The sequence below is a fragment of the Geospiza fortis genome, unplaced genomic scaffold (assembly GCF_000277835.1).
Source record: "Geospiza fortis unplaced genomic scaffold, GeoFor_1.0 scaffold100, whole genome shotgun sequence".
Taxonomy (NCBI): domain Eukaryota; kingdom Metazoa; phylum Chordata; class Aves; order Passeriformes; family Thraupidae; genus Geospiza; species Geospiza fortis.
In genome coordinates this window covers 1,886,170-1,906,267 of record NW_005054350.1, presented here as the reverse complement: position 1 = coordinate 1,906,267, position 20,098 = coordinate 1,886,170, and the positions used below count along the sequence as shown (strand labels likewise).

Here is a 20,098-nt window from a genome sequence, read left to right as displayed (position 1 = left end):
TATATACTTTTTTTAGAATGTTTGCTTCCTTCAAATAACAAGACAATTCTAAAAAATCTTTTTCTACACATTTTTCAGCAAACTTAAAGAAAGTGTGAAGTTAAAGTGTGAAGTAAGTTCAGTGGTTCTTTTCTCACATGTGAAAATTGACAAGGCTGGGTTAGATTGAATACCAGGAACCTAATAAGATGTGGTCCAGTAACAGCTAGGAATAAATTCTTGTTCCAGAGCAAAACATGCCCTTTGGCTGTTATGTAAACACTATCTAAGGTTTTTTCAGCTAAAAATAATTTAAGATCCATTGCAGGCCGTTATTGTTTTTCACATAGAAATTACTGACATTGGCCTACATAGAGTTAAAAAAACTGTTAGTGGTATGCACTACTTACAAAAAATATTTGTTGTTAAAATAGCTCACAGTAAAGATACAAAATTATAAACATGATGGTTTAGTGTTGACGGCTATTTTCCCGTCAACACTAAATGGACAAACATCTCTGGATTGAGAAAGGATCAGACACTGTTATCCTTTTTGTACTAAATACAATCTGAAAGCACAAAGAATTCTCTTGAAGCCACTGGGACCATCTGTGGAATAAGGATTTGTTTAGGGTATAACACACATAAATCTATAGACCTAATCCTGAAAGTGTAGTTTTCACTATTGTCAACAACTAGTGGTGTATAGTCATTCTCTCTCTAGTCCTCACCATGAAGCAAATTATTAATATGCAAAATATTTTCTCAAATAAAAGTAATTTTGCCACATCTATTTTTAAGCCATTGGTGTAAAACGTTAAAGTCAGTAGCACAATGTTTTAATTTTAAAGCTTTTGTAGCTGCTCATTCACACTGGCATCCTCCCATGAGACTGGGAAGAATCTTTCTTCTTTCTTATGTAAACAGGTGCTGCTTCATCTGCCTCTGGTCAGATCACCACCGTGTCCTGTCCCTTACCCCCCTACCCATAATTTTTCAGCCATGAATATAATGACTAATATTTCTGTTATTACCAGACATCACACTAGAAATCTCTCCTGATTTTCAAACAACTCCATGTTTTATTTTTAGGTACCAGGAATTTAAACTGCACTGGCACTTTTTCCACTTAGCCTACATACCTTGGTTTCCTTCAGTGAAGAGCAACTGTAGTAAACATTGCAGAATTTGTTTGTTGGGTCTGGTTTATTTGTTTGCTTCTTCCTTGCACTAGCTTTCCCGAATCTGTAATTCAGTTTCACTTACCTAAAATTTTACTTAGAAGAAGAAGGAAAAAAAAGGAAAATAGAAAGAAATATGTTGCATAATTTGGTTTATCAAGATGCCAGCTTTTAGGTGATTGAATTATTTGATTGCAGGATATTGATTCTGTAAGATGAGTACTCAGTGAAAGAGAGGTGAGTAAAACACAGGTGTTTTTTTTTTCCAGACAGACCATTTTGAAAACATTTGATGACCTCAGTTCCAAAATTGCTGCTGGGTAGTGGTTTTAGTAAAGAATTGTTCTGGGACAGGTATACATTTGTTATGGAATGGTTGGAAAAAAAAACAGTGTGAAATGAATTTTGAAATCTTACTTGAGTCTTGCAGAATGATTCAGGAGCATTTTCAAAGTGGATTAGCATTTAAAGCATTTTATTATATTATTATCCAATGTCATACATAAAGTTTTATAACCATCAGTTTAGCATTTTAAAGATTCTTAATATTGTTATAATAAAACTGACTACTGCAGCTAATTTTATATTCCATAATAAAAAAATAAATCTGTGCTGGTAAATCAGTCATCCTTTAAGCTCTTAATAAAAGGAAAAAATGCCTGTATTTGGACAGTATTTTGTTCTAGGTGCAGTAATATATAGTGTGGTCAATTGCAGTATTTAAGTTAAATATTGATTCTTTTTCCTATCTTATTTGCTAAATTAAGTATTGCTTTACACATTTTCCAATAGCTTCATTAAATCTAAAATGGCAGCAAATACTTGCTGATGTCGTAATGTGCTTTAATTTTTCTCATAGGAAAAGAAATTTGTTTTAGTGTTATCATCCTAAGAACAATAAATAGATGATCTTGTAAGCACTTCTGACAATGGTATTAGAATATCTATGGTCTATTTTTTCATAGAATTAGATTTATATAATGAAGCATTATACAAATATGCGTGTTTAACTTTGGTTAATGTATGTGTTCAACCGCAACAGCATAAGTCTGTCAACTTTGGAAACTGTTTAAAGCTTATGGATGGCAGAATGTTCACAACATCCATTTATGGCTTCTACTCCTCCTTTTATACTAGCAAAATCCAGATTTTCAGTATCCAGAAGAGGATCTAGATATCCAAAGCAGCAAGGTTTGCATTTAAGCACTTAGATTACCGCAAGGTTTTCAAACTATAACCTCCATCCCTTCATGTAGTAACACCCCATGTATGTTTTATCATTTCAAGAGGTTTCCACATCCAAAACTTTCCATATTAAATCCCTTGGGCTCTTATTTCTCCTGTTTAATGTGGAATGACCTCCTTTTTAAAAATCCATAGTTACATTTGGTTGCTGAGACTTAGGAAAACAAAAGAACAATTCAAAAAGTGCCTAATCCCCCACAGTTCTGTGGGAAGAATACAAGCCTGCAAGCTGTTTAAAGTGAGGTCCCCAGTCTGCAAGGTAGTCATAGCTCTGATCCATGTCTGAGGTGTTTGAACCCAATGAGCTGAGGGATCCTGCCAAGGAGCCAGTCCCCTCAAATGCGTAGGTCTGAAGCGAGTCATAGGGAGGAACACTAGGATCTGTATTTGCCTCTTCGAGCTTTTCTGAAATGAATTGCCTGAAGATTGCACTGTCTGGGCCAACCTGCAGAGACTGTCTGTAGAGGCTCTGGATTTCGGAGGCCACCTTCTTCCGAGGTTTGTGCGTTCGCATGACAGTGCGTGTCCTCAGTGCTGAAATATCAAAGGCTTCTGTGTCCTCCTCGCCCCCTCCTTCATCGTCATAACTGACAATGTTCTCTCTGAATTCTTCAATCTTCTCTGAAAAGGGAGTCTTCTTCTGCTGCTGCGGCCTTATGGTTACAATTGCCAAAAAGAACACTGACAAAATAAAAAGAGAAGGGACAAGAGAAAAAAATAAGCAGAACTAGATACTATGAATGTGCTTGGAAAGATTTTAAAAATCCCTTCTTATCTTAGTATCAAGGCTGTTGAATAGTGAAGCTATCTTAACAAATTTATAGAGCTGTAATTTTTATGTATTTTATGGTTTTGAGATAAGCAATGGGTGTGTTGGGAAATAGCTACAAAGGGACTTATAAAAAAGGCGAATTAAATGGAGCAATTCTTTTGGTAGATGCAAATGTGAAACTGATAGAAACAGGTTATGCTTTTTGAAAGTGCTTTTTTTATCACATAATATATCCATTTCACATTCAGAATTTAAATTCTTAATCTCTATCAATCTCTGTGATAAAAGCCCCATCAAGATCAAATGAAAAATGAGACAATGAGCAAGATATCCTCCTCACCTGGTTGAATCATTCAGTTCCACAGACTGCGCTGAATGGTGTTCAACTATTTCTGTTGTGCTGATTTTAAAATTTGAAGACTCACTAAATTCTGTGTGATTTTACTGTCAAGCCTATGAATCCAATGATCTTATTTCTTTAATATGTGAAAAGTTTCTTACATTTTCTGTTAAAGCATTATTTTTTAATCCCACATAATTTCATTTTAACTGAACAATCCCTTTGAATTCGTCTGTGACTTTCAAAGAGATGAATTCTTTCAGTTTTAACTATATCTTGCTGCAGTTCTATGTAACAAGTATTTTGTGGACTGTAATGCTTTTACTCAGAACATAAAAGGATACAACTATCAAGAATTATATCATTTTACTTAAGAACATGAGGAACCTAAAGCAGTTCTGTTTTCTATCTAGAATGGTTTACAATAAACTGTTCTATTTGCATGGGAGATACCAACACAAACTTGAAAGCATAGAAAACAAGAATTTCTACCATGTATTCACAAAACAGGTGATTTCCAAATGCTTTGCCTGGTGAACCCTTCTGATGGTATACTTTCTACTTGAAAATTAAATTTTCAGATATAAATGGCAAACATTGTATAGAGAACATTTTATTATTTAATTTTAAATAATTTCAAAAATACATTCAAAGGATTAAGGAATTTAAAATATATGTATTTGTAAAGAGTGTAGTAGATTAAGTTTTTTCTTCTTTTGGACTAATATATTTATCTATATCCCTGCATTGACCTTGGTGATATGAATAGGTCCAGTAGATGCCATGGGTTTATTCCACCTGGAGAGAGAACCTTTCTGCAAGAACCCAAGAAATCATTGATTAATAATTCCCATTATGGCCTAGATAATGCAGTGGTACAATTTTCCTGATCCTTAGATCCTGAAGTCAATAACACAAAGTGAACCTATTCAGATACCCTGGAACCATCAATCAAAACTTGAAATGCACACTGACCTGTAAGCTTAAACTGACCAAAAGACATAAGGCAGATATCTAAGCTCAGATTTAAATAAGACAACTCTGGAAGTGTGCAGGAAAGCCTAGAAAAAATAAATTCATTGTATGCCTTCAACTGGAATTCAATTGATCCTATGCCTTCAACTGGAAACATATTGGAAAAATATTCAATAGGGAATATAATGCATCCCTCGGCTTTTCTATGGAGTCAAGAAATGGCTGGTGTCTAGAACTGCCAGCCTTGAGTTGTTGGTTTGGTTTTGAGTGCTGTCTGCCAGCTGTGCACAACCCTTTACAGAGATACTAGAAAAACTCCTGTGCATTTGAACCACTCTTAATCCCAGTTTTTACATCCACAAATTTCCAAAGGTATTGGAGGTTAAGCTGGTGTCTCCTGAGAGGAAAAAGGAGATGTCCAACATTTGGAGAAAAGGCTGTCTAGAGATGAAACTTTAATTGGAGAAGAAACTCCCTGTATCTAGAACTTTCTGGCTGATGTCAGATTCCCTGTTTCTTTTGTTATTCATAATTGACCTTGGTTCTACCTTTGCCATTGCTAAGGCAGAATAAGAAGGGTGCTACTTCTTTTAATATATTCCTACACTAGCAGATTTTCTTGCATAATGCTGTCTTCAGCTTTACCTGTGATCAGTACAGACTTTGGGCTCTGAAATCTTTGTTATTGCACTGCCAGGAGAGTAAAGAAGACCATGACTCAACTACACCTAACTTTTAGGAAATTATGTTAGAATTCAAATTTTACTGAAAACTAGGGAAAGGAAGGGAGAAATTATAGTTAAGAAAACAGGAAAGAAGTTAAACATTTGCCTTATTTCAGTTTTTACCAATGGCCCAGTACTTCCAGTCTTTGAGTCAAGGATCCATCTTTGTTACTTAACCAACCCCTCTGTAAAAGGAAGCAAAGTCATTTTTCTTACTTGTACTTACCTAGGAATATTAATATGCAAGCCAAAACAGCAACTAAAGCCTCTGTGCTGAGACCCAAGGAATACATGAAAGCTCCATATCGGCAGTAGAAGGTGTTAACTTCAGTGTCACAGTCGCAGACAGTGACAGTGAGAGTATTTGTGCTCGTCAGCGGTGGGGTTCCATTATCCTGAATTAAGATAGGCAAGTAGAAAAAAAACTGCTCTTGCCTGCTGAAGCCACTTTTTCCTGTGAAAATTCCAGCTGTGTTATCTAGAAGATAAATTGTTATGATGATATGCATTTATGTATCTTGTAACCACAACAATAATATTTAGTGGTATTGGACCTATTTAAAAGCAATCGTACTCTGCAAAGCTACACATTAGCAAAAGTTACAAACATAAAAGCAGGCGCTGACATTTGGTGCATATTTTGTCAACCGTGAATAAATTGTATTTAGTTTTGATATACATACTCCAGGGGCAATAATAAAATTTGACTGAGGAGCTCTGGTTTTAATGTTCAGAGCTAAAGAAATTAACATCTCTTTCAGTACCTGGCACCTGCTCAGACTAATTAATTGGTTCTTAAAATGGTTCCTTGTATCCAGCTGCTACCAAGCCAGAAGTTCACAGATAAAATACAGACAGTTTGTCAATCAAAAAGGTTAAAAAGGGCTTCTAGCAGCACACAGTGAAAATAGGTGACAAGGGAAAGAAGAAAAAGCAAGAAAAAAGTCCACTTAAACAGTCTTTTATTTATTTCCCTGGCACAAAAACTGGAGCTAGCTGGGCTTCTACTGCCTAAAATAGCAAAAATATTTAGATGCTTTCACTTTGCTTTGTATTTAAGTATGAGTTTAGAAATCTGTTCTGTAAAAAACACAGTAAACAGCTTAAATTCAGGTCCTGCTGCATATCAGTTAGAGTAAGTAACTTAGATTGCTGCAAAACAAAATAGTCCTGTCTACATACATGTGTAATGAAAAGAAGAAAAAAGAATCTAGAAATATTTCCATGTCAGAATTCTTTCTCATGGCAGAGTGAAAGACTGCACGTGTGTATATGTAGAAGTAGGGAAAAAAGTGTTTCTACCATTATTTGCACAATACATCTATACAAACAGTCTACTGAGCTTAACTGCCTCACAGTTTTTTTGTTCTAGGTTTTTATCACAGTTCAGAAAGTAACTCTGAGATAAAATACTAGAGATCTACAGTCTCCTTTTCTCTTCCTTAGGGCTATCACAATTCAACCAGCCATTTCTGTTGGATGTGGCAGAAAGAGGCAGGATGATAACTTATTGCGCCATATTTCAAAAAGTTTTGTTTTCCCCATTAATAGCCATCGAAAGGAACTGAATGGGTTGCTTTGTGTGAGGGTCTGCTTGGGTTTTGGGCAGAAAGAGGGAAGGTGGAAAAGGCTCATGGCTTGTGCACAATTTGACCTTAATATAATGACTTATCTCTTCCTGGAAGGGAGTGAGAGATGAAGATGGGAACTGAAATTCTTATTGATACATTGACTAACTTTGAAGATAATTGAGAAGTAGTTTGGCATTTAATGTATTTGGAGCTCCCCAAAACTCGTTTCCATTGATTTGTTCCCTTAGCCAGAGCATTCAAATAATTACCATGGTCAATAAAAACGATGAGCACTTTAACTTAGTCCGACAAAGCCTTATTTTGTAGTCTCAGCAGACTGACTCTAAATGGTCACCTCCTTGAAATTCCATCAGTTATCACACCTGTATTTTCATCTCAGTCTGGTTTTGCTTGATATTATATATTCAAAAATAACATTTCATTCCTAGTTATCTGTTTTTATAATGTTGGTCTTGCTGAATTAATGAAATAACAATCTTCTTATATCAATCTTCTGTTTCTAATGGTCTTATTTCTCAGGCAAATAATTCTAACAAGAAAGTTGGAAATGACCACCATATTCAACATTAAGAAAACAATTTTTAAGAAATACCAGTGTATTTTTCATCTTAGCTGTTTTTTCTTTCCCTGAAATAAAACTGCCTTTTGCTGTTTATATTATTCACTTGAAAAGGAAAATATACTCTTTGATATTATTAAATTATTTTTTTGAAGTGGACCTCAGAACATATTTAATTTTTATGACAAAAATTTGTATTTAAATGGAAAATTTTAAGAAATTAAGAACTTGTTGGAAGCATGCATCTTCCATAGGAGGGTCTTAAAAAGCTGCATGACTGACACTACCTTGATTGTCTTTGACAGTAAAATGTGAGCTGTTTGAGTCCTCCTGAGCGAATGAGAAATAAAAATGGTGACCTTCTGCTGAGTCATCTTTATCCACTGCACTGATGGTTTGAATTATCTGGAAAAATAAGAGAACAGAGTTGTTTAAGAGTAAAAGAATTTCCTTGTCCTTTAAAGCAATAAAAAGGATACAATAGGTATGTTAAAATTAAACTACTGATGTTGAAGATGTGATCCGTGAATCTGTATTGAGTGCATAATATGCAAATATTCACCAAACACCCAAATAGGCTTATTGAGACTTATATTCTGCAAGTACTCTGCTTTAAGTTTTCATCCATTTGAGAAAGGCAGGCATTAAAATCATGAGAAAATGTAAAATGCTTTCCAGATCAAAGGACCAGGAGCAAATGAAGTCTCCATAAATCGAAAAAAAAGATATATAGAATGTTTTGTTCTTTTTTTTTTTTTTAATCCAAGGTGAACAGTACATCATTCTGCATTTGAAGAAATCTTTCTATGCAAAACCCATTCCTTTTGAGTCCACAAACACATTGACATCATTCAACTGGTATATTGTGGCTCTGGTATACTTATATATAGTAAGTTACATACGCTGACATGTTCACATGCTGAATTGTTGATTCTGGATATTATAACAGATTGATTATTGAAATTTTTGGCTGCTTTTTCTCAAGAAAACAAAATAGCCTTCATTTAGAAATCTGTCAAACCAGACAGTCATTGCAAGATAAAATAAAAAATAACAGCGTTCAAAAGAATGTTTTTCATCTCTGTAAATAAACAACCGCATAGTTAACATAATTAGCAGTATTTCTTTTTAAAAAGTCTATATTTCTTATATTTACCAGTAAATATTTAATTATCAGCATTTATTAGTGAACATCCTTGCTGATCAGGAGGAAAGCAAACTGCTGGAAGTTGGCCAATTTTCAGAAAAGAGAGGGTCAGATTTGAACTTTGGCTCTATGTTCTTGAACGCAAGAACTTGAACCCTCAACTTTTCTCAAAGCACAGATCACCTGAATGATACAAGCAGGGCTTTAAGTCAGTGGAAGTGGCTACTGCCGGTCTCCATCTGTGCCTTTTACAACTCTTTTCTGGCTAGATCCCTTTTTAAAGATCTAGAACTTCATCACACATTCTTTTTCTTTTCAAGCAAGCTAAGTTTGATGAAATCATCACAGCAAAGTGCAAAATGTGGCTTACACACCAAAAGCTTTGTATTTTTAACACTATTCCCTGTCCATATGTGAAATTTATTTTAAATCTATATTTTTCTCTCTATTGAAACATGAGGACCCTTGAGGTTTTTAGTTTGTGTTTGTTGTGGTTTTTTTGATTTTTTCTTTTTTATTGCCATTAATGAGAGGAATAACTTTTCAGTGATGTCATGGTGTACAAGGGAGAGGGATTCTCGAGGGATTTTTTTTCCTTTCCTCAGAACTAACAAAATAGCTGAGGTGATGCAAATACAGGTAGAAAAATGCAGGTCAAGAAATCAGTGAGGATAAACTGCCAGTTAACGTTTCCTTGACTGCCACAGGCGTCATTTTTATAAGAAAATGTAATTCCCAGAATATGCTCAACATGAACAGAAATAGGGTACAAAGTTTAATATCCAATCTAAATTGCGAAGAAGGACACATTTTATTATATTTTGCCAACTATCTCAAAAAAAACTAAAAGAGACCATACTGGCTTTTCTTGAAAATTTGCTGGTTACATGTCACAGATGAGGATAAATCTTGGTATGAATGTACGCCAGTCCTTAAAATTCAGGGTCTATTAAGATATACTAACTATTCAGAATAAAATAATGATCTACAAAGACATCTTGGCCACATTTAGTTTGTTTTATTTTAAACCAAATTGTTTTGGTTTTAGTTCAGTTACTTGGTAGAGAAAAATTACCTACCTACAAACTAAAAGAAAGTGATTTTCATTCAACCAGGTATTACCAATATCTTTTGAAAACATATTTTTAAGAGTATATAATGTGTGAAGATCATAAAATTACAGCAGTTGTGAATTAGATACTGTTTTGCTATTTCATTATTGACTTCCATATTGTACATATGGAATGTATTTGGCTCTGTACATTTTAACTATATCTGATTCAATCAATAAAATTCTAAGGAGAATGTGGCTAACTGAAAAAAAAACCCCAAGCTACCTGCCCTTGCTTTGATCTGTGCTGTCCCAGTCTGCACAAACTTAAGATTCCTATGGTTGTTCTAGATATAAATATAGATGCATAGAGATACATATATACATATATGGCTTTAAGGATTCACCTTAGCAGCAGGGTAAAATTTGGAATGTAAGGACAGGGCAAATCCTTGTTGTTTACTTCTTGCTGTAGCTCTTCTACTAAGATTCAACAAAGCCCACGTTAGTCTACAAAATACACAGAGAACAATAAATACCTCTGATTTTACTGACTCAGAAGGAAAAATCACTCAGAGTGAAGGAAATTCCTTCTTTTTTTTCGATTTCCTAGGTTTTTGTACATCTAACCTAGGAGATTCTAGCCTTGTACCAGGGGAACTGGCATCACATTCCCAAAAAGTGCAATTACTGCTTGTGTGTTAAGGCCTACACACCTCCTATATTTTAGCATATAAATAAAGAAAATATAGTGGATGAATTGCTGCTTTTGCAAGGTTATGTCAGTTGTTGTGATGACATGGCTGAAATTTATTTGCTTTAAAAATTCTTATTTCATGTCTCATTAATATAGAAGCGTTAAAGATCCAGAAGTTCATTTAAAAAATTGATATTTCTTTAAAACAGAGATTAATTCACTTGATTCTTTTTGAAAAACTAATTTAAATTTCTGATGGCTTTTGAGGACTTAAAGAATGCAGTGAAATATCTCAGTGCACTAGCAGAGAAGAAAGCCTTCACAAGATGAGCCACCAGAAGCATAGATGGGAAACAGGAAGATGCTCATTTTTGGCCTAAATGGAGGTGAAGGTTTAAAATCTGAACATTGGATAAAATTCCCCTGTGAGGACTTGTGGTAACTGTAGATGGCAACAACAGGGGAATACAAGGTGTGGTAAATCAGTTGTGAGTGATCTATCTGAACAAAAATTCCCACCCTGGCAAACTGAAAGAGGAAGAAATTCCTTATACATGTGCCAGCCCAGGTTGTCAGAATGGCATCTTGTAAATAAATTATTTATTATATTTGATTGTATTTATTCATCTTGTAAATAAAAACCTGTGGATTATAGAATAGTTGACTGCCAGGTAAGCTTGATAAAACTTAATTGGAAATTTATTTCCTGAATTCCAAATGGTTTTACTTTATTGGAATTATGGAGAGGTCCAAAAGGAAAGGTCAAATCTTCTTTGTTGCAGTCCTCTCTGCTTCTATTGGATTTCAACCAAGTTAAATTTAATGCATAAATTGTCTATCTGAACAACAGTACTCTTAATTTTGATGCTAGAGAACTCTGAATGTAGAATTTTGAGTCCTTTATGTGTTAGTCTTACCAATCCTATTAAAGAAATGGAGGGAAGTAGAAATATTTACCACCTCTCTCTTTCCACTTCAGTTTCTTTTGTTTGTTTTCCACAAAACATCCTTTGATAGGAGTTCTGCTGTGGATTATAAGATGAAGGAGACCTAATCACCCATTTTTTTAGGGAGTACAGAACTGATTTTGTTTAAATTGGCAGAAGTCTTATAAACAGTAAGATATTTCTCAGTCTCATAAAAGTTCCTGATCATCAGAGTTTAGAGCAGGTAAAAGTTTAAAGTGTTGATTAGTAGTCAGCACTACATGTTCCAGGTACCTCAAGACCCAGGTTCTCCTGTTGACTCCTTCTGTTTTGAAAAGCAAATTGGCACAGTACTCAACTGATTTATCTGGGTCTACTCTAAATGTTTCTGCTCAACTATAAATAAAATGGGGTACTTAGCTGCAAAGAATTAACAATTACAAAGCTCATGCTGTGACACTGAGGTGCTTTTTTATGTTTGCTCACATATGCTAATAAACTTCTCCCACCTGTGCCATTTTGCTAAGAGATAATGTTGTGGAATCATGGTCCACATAAAACAGAAAAAGGAATTTTCAATGGGTCATTGTGCCCCCTGTTTCAAAACATCACATGTTACACTCAGTGCATCTGCAGGTATAGCTCAGTCTAAGAGTCTGTTATATTATACATTGCTTTCACAGCTTCATCATGTTTTTACATTCTAAAGGATGCATTCATTGTTGAGGGTTTTTTTAACTTTTTATTTTCTTATCATTACTGCTCAGATGCTTTTTGTAAATGTTGAAGAAAACATGCAATATGAAATAATAAACAGTCTTACTTCTCACTTTCATTTCTCTGCTAGGAAAAACAATTTTGCATCATGATTTACTAGAAAGGATCTGTTTTAGCAAACTACTCATTTTTAACATTAATCATATGCTCATAGAATTTGTTTAAAGATTTCCTCTCTTTTCTTCTGTCAAAATTTCATTATGTAGAGAAGTAATAGCAAATGAGTACTTTTCACTTACACTGTAACTGATTATTAATTCATTATGTGCCAAGTACTGAGTAAATAAATTTGGTTTTTTTCTTATCTCTGACTCAAAGTTCCTGCATACTCAGTCACTTCTTTGAATCTAATAAAAATTGCTAAGTAAGCTGTAATATCAAAATCACTTCATATGTGATCCCCAAAGTAAAGGAACTCAGAATTACCGGAACAAATATGCATTAGAGATGACAGATTAATTCAGAAAATAAGTAGTTCAGTATAGTTTATCTTCAGCTGAAATGGCTTTCTCTTTGATAGGAAGAAAGATCAATATTCACAAAAGGGCTGGAATTACCATGCATAGGTGCATTATGGATGGTCAGCTTGCTCACATATAATATAAGGATTTTGATAAAGTCTACATCAATCTTTCAAGCTGCATCATGCAGATGAGTTAATTTATTAATATCTTGGAAATTAGGCTTTTTTTTTGAGATTCTTTCTTGATGAGATGTCTCTAGTGCTACCTTTGAGGTGGATTTGGTCATCTTGGTGTTTTGAATATTTGTAAAGCATATTTCCTTGGAAGTTCAAAGGTTTGTACTTACTGTACACATCCATAAATGGTAAATATAAACAATTAATAGAACATTGTGGTCATAATTTACTGTGTTTACACACAGTTATAAAGTCAAAAAGTCTAATCAATAGGAAATCACAGGTTTGAATGCCTTAATAATATTGTTCTATTTTATCTGATCATAACTATAGCTGTAGTGAAACAAAAGACTATTCAACTGTGCAACTTTCATGTTCAATTCATTTGGAAAACAGTTTATAGAATACTGGTGGTGCAGTGAAAGTGTTTTTCAATGTTTTAAAGAAAACTTGAGTTTTGGTGTAGTATACAGCTGACTTCTGTATTATAGGACAGTACTAAACGATAACATTAAATGGATACTGAAAATTCCATTCAAGATGTCTAATAAACATGATTAATGCATTCAGTATGATGCCAAAACCATCTATCTTCTTTATATCCATTTTTATTGTCAAATTTGGATTATAGTCCCACAGACTGAAATCTAATCCTTTTGTTTGAATGACTTTTGGAGGCTAAGCTAAACATAGCTGTAACTCGCTCAAAAACACCATGCAGGGGCTTGAAGGTCAGCACTTAGTCAATAAAAGCAGACCAAGAATTTTCATAGTCTTTCAGACAATCCAAAACTTCAAAGCAAGCTCTCTCATCTAGACTGAAGTTATTATTAACTGTGTATGAGTCTGGATAATTAGGACAACAATTATTTTTACTCATGATGTGTTTTATATTCTATATCACAAATCTCTTAGGCTATGTAAAAATAACTTAATTGTAACCTCACTCTAAATTACTTTTATTATAAACCAGACTGACAAAAAGATAAAGTCTAGATTGAATAAGGCAATTCATTTTTTAGTGGTATCTTTCCCTCTGCAGAGCCTTTCCTTCCTTTTCCCCTAAACACTGTAAACTCATGCAAATATATTTTCGAATGTCCCATGAAATGAGACACAACTCAGCTCAGATCAGGGTAAGAAGTGAATTGCAGAAGTGCAGAACATCTCTGAAAACATCTCTCAGCACAGTGATTCCAGCTAAAAGGATAGGCAGGTGTGATAGTGTAGCTATACAATCTTTAGTCTCAACTTAACGTATAAGCAGACTCCACAGCTGCTTAAAATTGATTGCAGAAATATTGTTAAGATAAAAAGGTATGTAATATCCTGGATAAGTCCTTTAATTGCTTAAACTAATTATTCTGAAATGTAAATTTTATTATTCATTGGACAACCAGGCCACCTATAAAATCACATTTGAATCTTTTGGTTTCTGGCTGAGAAAAAAAAAATCTGTGAGTAAAAATTTAAAAAATAGTTAACACCAAAGAAGGTACATCAGCTAACAATTCTGTTTTAATCTTAAACGCTGAATAAAATATCATAAACTCTGACTGTGATAATTATGCATTTCAGTAGCATTTTCCTGTTGTTCTTCCCAAGATAATTTGTTAATGAGAAAATTATTTATCATTACTGCTGCAGTCTCAACAGGCTAAACAAAGATGCTTGTGATTATCAAAAACCTATAAAAATGAAAATAAAAAATTAACATTATTCTTCTCTGTAAGGTGAGAAAAATATCACATTCATCCCTCATTCATATATTGAAATGTCAAAGAATTATTCTGTGTAGTATACTTAAAGAATTTATTATTATTGTTAACACTGCTATTCTTTGCAGAACAGTTTTACCCAGTGATTCTCAAAATATTTAATATATATATGTAATTGATATTGAAAAGTAGCTATTGATAGGTTAGCATACAGATATTATTTATCAGTAGGTGACTATGGAATACTAAAACCCTTGAGAAATTAATCACATGGGTTTTTATCTGGGAGGCAAGTCTAAAACATGGATAACAAATATCCATGTTATAAGCATCCATATTTAATTCATGGTGTCTTGAAGCAGTTGATTTAATGCCTGCACTTTCATCTGTCAATGAGATACCCAAAGAGCAATAGAAATGGCTTACTCCAAATACCTCCTAAACAGAGGTAGCCTTTGCAGACAGGAAGATTTCCAAATGCAGAACAAACAAAGTAGTTTCTGATAGAGAAATATATAAATGGATGCAAAAGGCCATAAAGAGATCATTTGAGCATCAGGAAAAGCTTTGTTTAACTGCAGAGTAATTGAGGTAGAAATAAACGAAAATGGCATAAAAAGAGAGATTGTTTGACTGAGAAACCAACACAACAAAACGTTTGAGCAGAACCATCACATATATCCTAAAGGTCTTTTTTTTTAATGCCCAAATAATGCTTTAGAATGGTGGAAAAACATATAGATGATTTTCCTCTTGTACACCTTTTTTTGTTTGGTTGGGTATTTTTAGATGTTGTTGTTTATGTCATATATTTTTCTTTTAAAAAGATCCAAACTGACCAACCAAAAAAAAAAGCCTACCCAAAAAAACATTTTTTGAACATCCTGGATTTTTTTTTTACAGGAGGAAAATGGAAAGACAGCAGTGTAACTGGGAATTGGGGTAGCTGACTGATGATACCCCATTCATGTGGATATCAAGTAGGAAATGGAAAATAACCTCCTGGGAAGGATGTTAAATATAACAATAAATTAAGCTGCCAGCTAGGGAAGGTGTTGTGAGGGCTGTGTCTTAAACATTTTAAGACTTGCACTGAACTAGTCAGGATTTTATTTCAGTTCACAGTAAAAGATTTCTATCTGAAGGACACAATGGATCTGGTTTGAAATTGGTCTAAGCTTGGTTCTTATGTTGTTGCTGAAGTTACCAGCCACAGGTTTTTCAACTGTGACCCTAACATGAAACAAATTTGTGTCCTATATTTTTTTCAGAAAATTCTGCCTGTACTTTATTGCTTTTTTTTTTAAATACAAACAAGACATACAGATTTTCTTTTAAAGGGGGAAAAAATACATATCACTGTACAGAAATTTAAATTTCATATTATGCATATATCAACAGAACTAACTTTGGAAATAGAAAAAATGCAGTCTGTACTCACAGAACTGAAAGAATCAATGCTAAACATCTCAGACCAAATCTTCATTGCAGTGAGAAAAATGATGGCTAACTACTTCATGCTCACCTGTCCAGAAACTGCATTTTCGCAAACAAATGTTTCATAATTTTTAGAGAATTCTGGTGCATTATCATTAACATCAAGAACTTGAACATACACATTTGCTTCCGAAATTTTTTCAGGATTTCCTAATGGTTGAAAAAAGACAGAAATAAAAAAAGTTATTAATAATCTTCTACGTATTTTAAAGTAATATAAAGATTAGAAAATTTTAACTATATTCTGCATGGAAGAAAGTAACTAAAAAGACCTATGGACATATTTTTATACTATTATAAATAATACAGTACCATTATAATTGTATGTCTTGAAATAAGATATTTCATGTAAAATTTTGGATTTACTCATGCTTTTCTTTACCCAATCAGAAACTGATTTAAATGTAAAAATAAAACCTGATCAGGAAAAATTAAATAATGTTTTGTTGAATAAGAAAAATTTACTGTACAAGCCATATCTAAGATAATGTGTTAGGAAAATGTCAACTCTTCTAAGGGTATCTGGTCATTTTCCAGTGAAACAGGAGTTAATAAGACAAAGAGGAAGCCATGAACAACATACTGGATCAAAAACCTGAGGGACAAGAGATAAAGAGAGGGGACAATGAGGATGTAACCTGGTCAGGTATACTAATTGATGTGGGCACCTGAAGTGTGAGAATGTTTTTTCCATCACATCAGCGGCCTTGACAATTGATAAACCAGTGGAGAAAAAGGGGAAAACAGACACAAAACCAAGAAACAGGCCTGAGAAAATAAACACAGAGACTATGATAAGGAACAAACCTAATGATAATTGATGGGTTATCCAGAAGACACAGGACAACAATTCCAGCTAGATCAACTTGGACTTTGTAACTGGCAAGACCTGAAATGAGAGGTACCCCAGATCTGGGGAAATGGGGACTCAGGGGAGATTTATGGGCCCATGGGATACATGCAGAGAGGAACAAAGAGAGTTCAGCTAGAAAAGTGTATAGAAGGGGTTGACTGTGTGCCAGGGCCAGACAGTGCATTTGTCTGGCTTAGCCTTGCACCTGATCACCAGTCTGTTCTATCAACTTACTTCTTCTTAATAAATGTTTTCTTAGACATGTTTCTGCATAATCTCACTCTTTCTCTCTGCATATGTATGTGTGCTGCAAGGACTAAGTGGCAGCTACTGGTGTGACCTGCATATGTGTGAATGAAAATTGGTTCCAGATACTGGAGTGGGATGGGGGTCTGTGATGCCAGCTACTGACTCAGGAGCACAGGGGACAGTTGTCTGTGCCCTCCTCAGACTTGGCGGGCATGGGGTTCGTGTATGGTGTTTCTAACAAACTTTAAACTGGACTCAACAATGGTTAGGGAGGTTCACACTTAGGGAGGACTTGCAAATCTGGGCTGCATGAGGGATTAGTATGTGAGTTCTGTGGGTTTCAAGTAAGCATCAATTGTGCACTGGCTGGTGAGTTGGGGACCTGTGAATTAGATAAGAGGACTTGGGATACAGGAAGGGGTGTTGGGCAAACAGAATTAGATACTGAAGGGATCCATGAATGTGTGTGTACTTGTGAATCTGGAGAATGCTGTGCATGTCTGCATTAGTGATCTTCTGCCTTCCCAGAAGAAGAGGGGAGTGGGCTGCTTGTGCTTGTAGACAGGAGGAGTCCTGTATGTAGGTGCTGCTGAAGGCAAAGCCTTGTCTGAGTCAATCCAAGTGGCTGACTGCTACTGGCTGAGCCTGCAAACAGGTCAGCAGCATTCCTGACCTGGGTCTGCTGATTGACAGCAGCTAAACATGAGCCAACCTGTGCCCAGCTGGACAAGGATTGGCTGAGGGAGCTGGAGTTATTTAGCCTGGAGAAGAGGAGGCTCAGGGGAGACCTTATCACTCTCTGCAACTGCCTGAAAGGAGGCTGCAAGGAGCTGGGGGCTCCGTTTGTTTTCCCAAGTAAAAAGTGATGAGTGGCCTCAGGATGCACCAGGGGAAGTTTAGATTGGGTATTAGGAAAATATTCTTCTTGGAAAAGGTTGTCTAGCATTGGAACAGGATGCCCTGGCAAGTGGTTGAGTCACCATCCTTGAAGGTATCTATAGTGCCAGATACAGATCGGGCAGCAGGCACATGGTTTAGTGGTGGGCGTAGCAGCGCTGGGTTCATGGTTGGAGTCAATGACCTTATCGGTTTCTTCCAAACCAAACTACTCCTTAATTCTTTGATTCTATATTGAATAGCTCTTGGAAGTCCTTTACCTATCAGGACACTGAATCCTGACTTACACAGCATAGCTTTAAGAAATATCTGCTAATCCTCAATGTAATTTATTATTTTTGTAGGCAAAAATTTCCTCTAAAATAACAATGCTCACATTAACGTGGATGTGTTGTTGGGTAATTAAGACGTTTTTCAACAATTAAAGTAATCTTAAGATATTCCAGGAATACTGAACATTTGTCAACCTAAATATCTGTCAGTGTATCACTCACCTATACCTAAACCAGGAGTGCATCAATAATTACAGTTAAAATATGTCTCATGTTCAGTGCTAGTGTCACTGCATCTGACTTGTTCAGAAGTTCTTAAGGCATTGATTTAAATTAGTCAAATGGATCTTTAAGAAAAAAGCTAAATGTACTTCTCTCTGCCTCTTTTCAAACTACATGAGTTTGGTTGGTTCTTAAATTACTTTTTTAATGCATAATACACTAGGTGCTTGGAGCAAACATTTGTTTTCTTGGATGTTATGGAATCTATGCTGCTAGCCTCGAGTCTTTTGCTCAAGGAAATAGCAGGAAAAGCAAGTACCACAGACATAAAGGCATAGATACTCAGCAGTTTCACATTTCTGTTCCTCCTGTGAAGTCATTACAGCTGTGCTAATTTACCAAACATTGTGATCTGTCAGACTCATTTCAAAATTATTTCTTTGTGGGATGACATTTCTCCTGTTGAATCAAAGGTCCATATAATACAATAGGCAATGAAATAATGCTCAACTTCTTTTAGGTAAACATAAAAAGTAGCATACATTCCTTTTAGAAATAATATAAAGAGTGTAGGAGTTACCTTAATTCTTTTACTGAAGTCACAATTGGATGTATAGGGCAGAGATCTGACTACATTGTCTTTCAAAGGAGAGCTTTTTAATCTTTAACAGAAAGCAGGGAATACCTTGGTGGCTTCAGTTGTATAAAAAGCAATACATGAAGGACCCAGCTTGTTTGTAGCATTCATGGATACTAATTGGCTTTAAAGCCTACTCTTTGCTTACACAAAACCTTTAGATAGCACGTTGTTGGAATCATGTCTGTACTCTTTCAAGAAAAGGTTGCGGGTTTTTTGTTGTTTTTTTCGGGGGGGAGGTGGGCAGGAGGGATTTCATAATAGCCTTGTTTCTAATTCTTTAATATATTTGGGTTGTAGCGCCATGGCTGCCTTGATGGGATTTTTCTTTCCTTAGTATAGGATTAAATGACAAGGAAGACTATTTCTCTCATTTCTGTATCTATGGAAGCTTTTAACAATATGAAAATTTTTAATTTTTCTGAAATCACAGCTGTTTTGTTTTGGGAAGGAGCAACATATTGCAAAGCCACTCTTGAAATCAGCGTCTGGTGAATATTTAATTACAGTTATTACAGTTTTGGTGAAGCAGAGTTACTGCATTAGTTGCATTTTGAAAAGAAGGTAGGCAGCATGCATTCAGCTAATGTACCCATATCGTACAATATCTACATACCTCCCAATTAGCAGAAAAAATTTTGTTACAATCTCTACAAGAGAGATCAGGACTTGAAAAACAAGGACAAAGAGAAGAGGATGTCAAGTGCAACAAGCTGGATTAGTGTGAAAATTAAGATAACACTTAAATTGCTAGGGACCTGTATTATTAACTTGGAAATAAAAGTAATGACCATCTCTACATACAAAACACAATTCAGTATTTGCAGGGGATTAAAGAAAGCTTACACTGACATGAGCCAAGTGAACATAAACCTGTAATGATAACAATAATACTTGCACTACTACTAACAATGAATGCTATCTTCATAATTCATGTTTTTATAGCATAACTATCATTTATGCTAAGGCAAATTACTTTACTACCTAAAAGAAATGAACCTAAATAGTTTTTTAAATAGTTTTTTAAGAAAGGACTACTTCAAAAAGTTAAAAACTTATCAACAAAAATATATATGTGACCAAGGCAGGGTGACATTCAATTTTAAATTCATATTATCCATACTGAAATTATCACAGAACTTCAGTC

The 20,098-nt window shown here is 34.8% G+C and overlaps 1 protein-coding gene across 2 annotated transcripts in view; it reads right to left on the bottom strand.

The window, feature by feature from the left end:
* Positions 1–1,899: 1,899 nt before the first annotated feature.
* Positions 1,900–20,098, bottom strand: part of CDH19 (cadherin 19) — a 35,391-nt gene continuing 17,192 nt past the window's right edge. Inside the window, exons 8-11 of one of the 2 annotated variants that reach the window (XM_031058875.1) lie at positions 15,850–15,971; positions 7,656–7,773; positions 5,444–5,695; positions 1,900–3,086 (exon numbers count right to left, since the gene is read on the bottom strand). In XM_031058875.1, coding sequence (XP_030914735.1) covers positions 2,593–3,086; positions 5,444–5,695; positions 7,656–7,773; positions 15,850–15,971 — 986 coding nt within the window. In that variant the 3' untranslated portion in view covers positions 1,900–2,592. The remainder of the gene's footprint in view (positions 3,087–5,443; positions 5,696–7,655; positions 7,774–15,849; positions 15,972–20,098) is intronic. The other variant, XM_031058876.1, reaches the window with a different exon arrangement.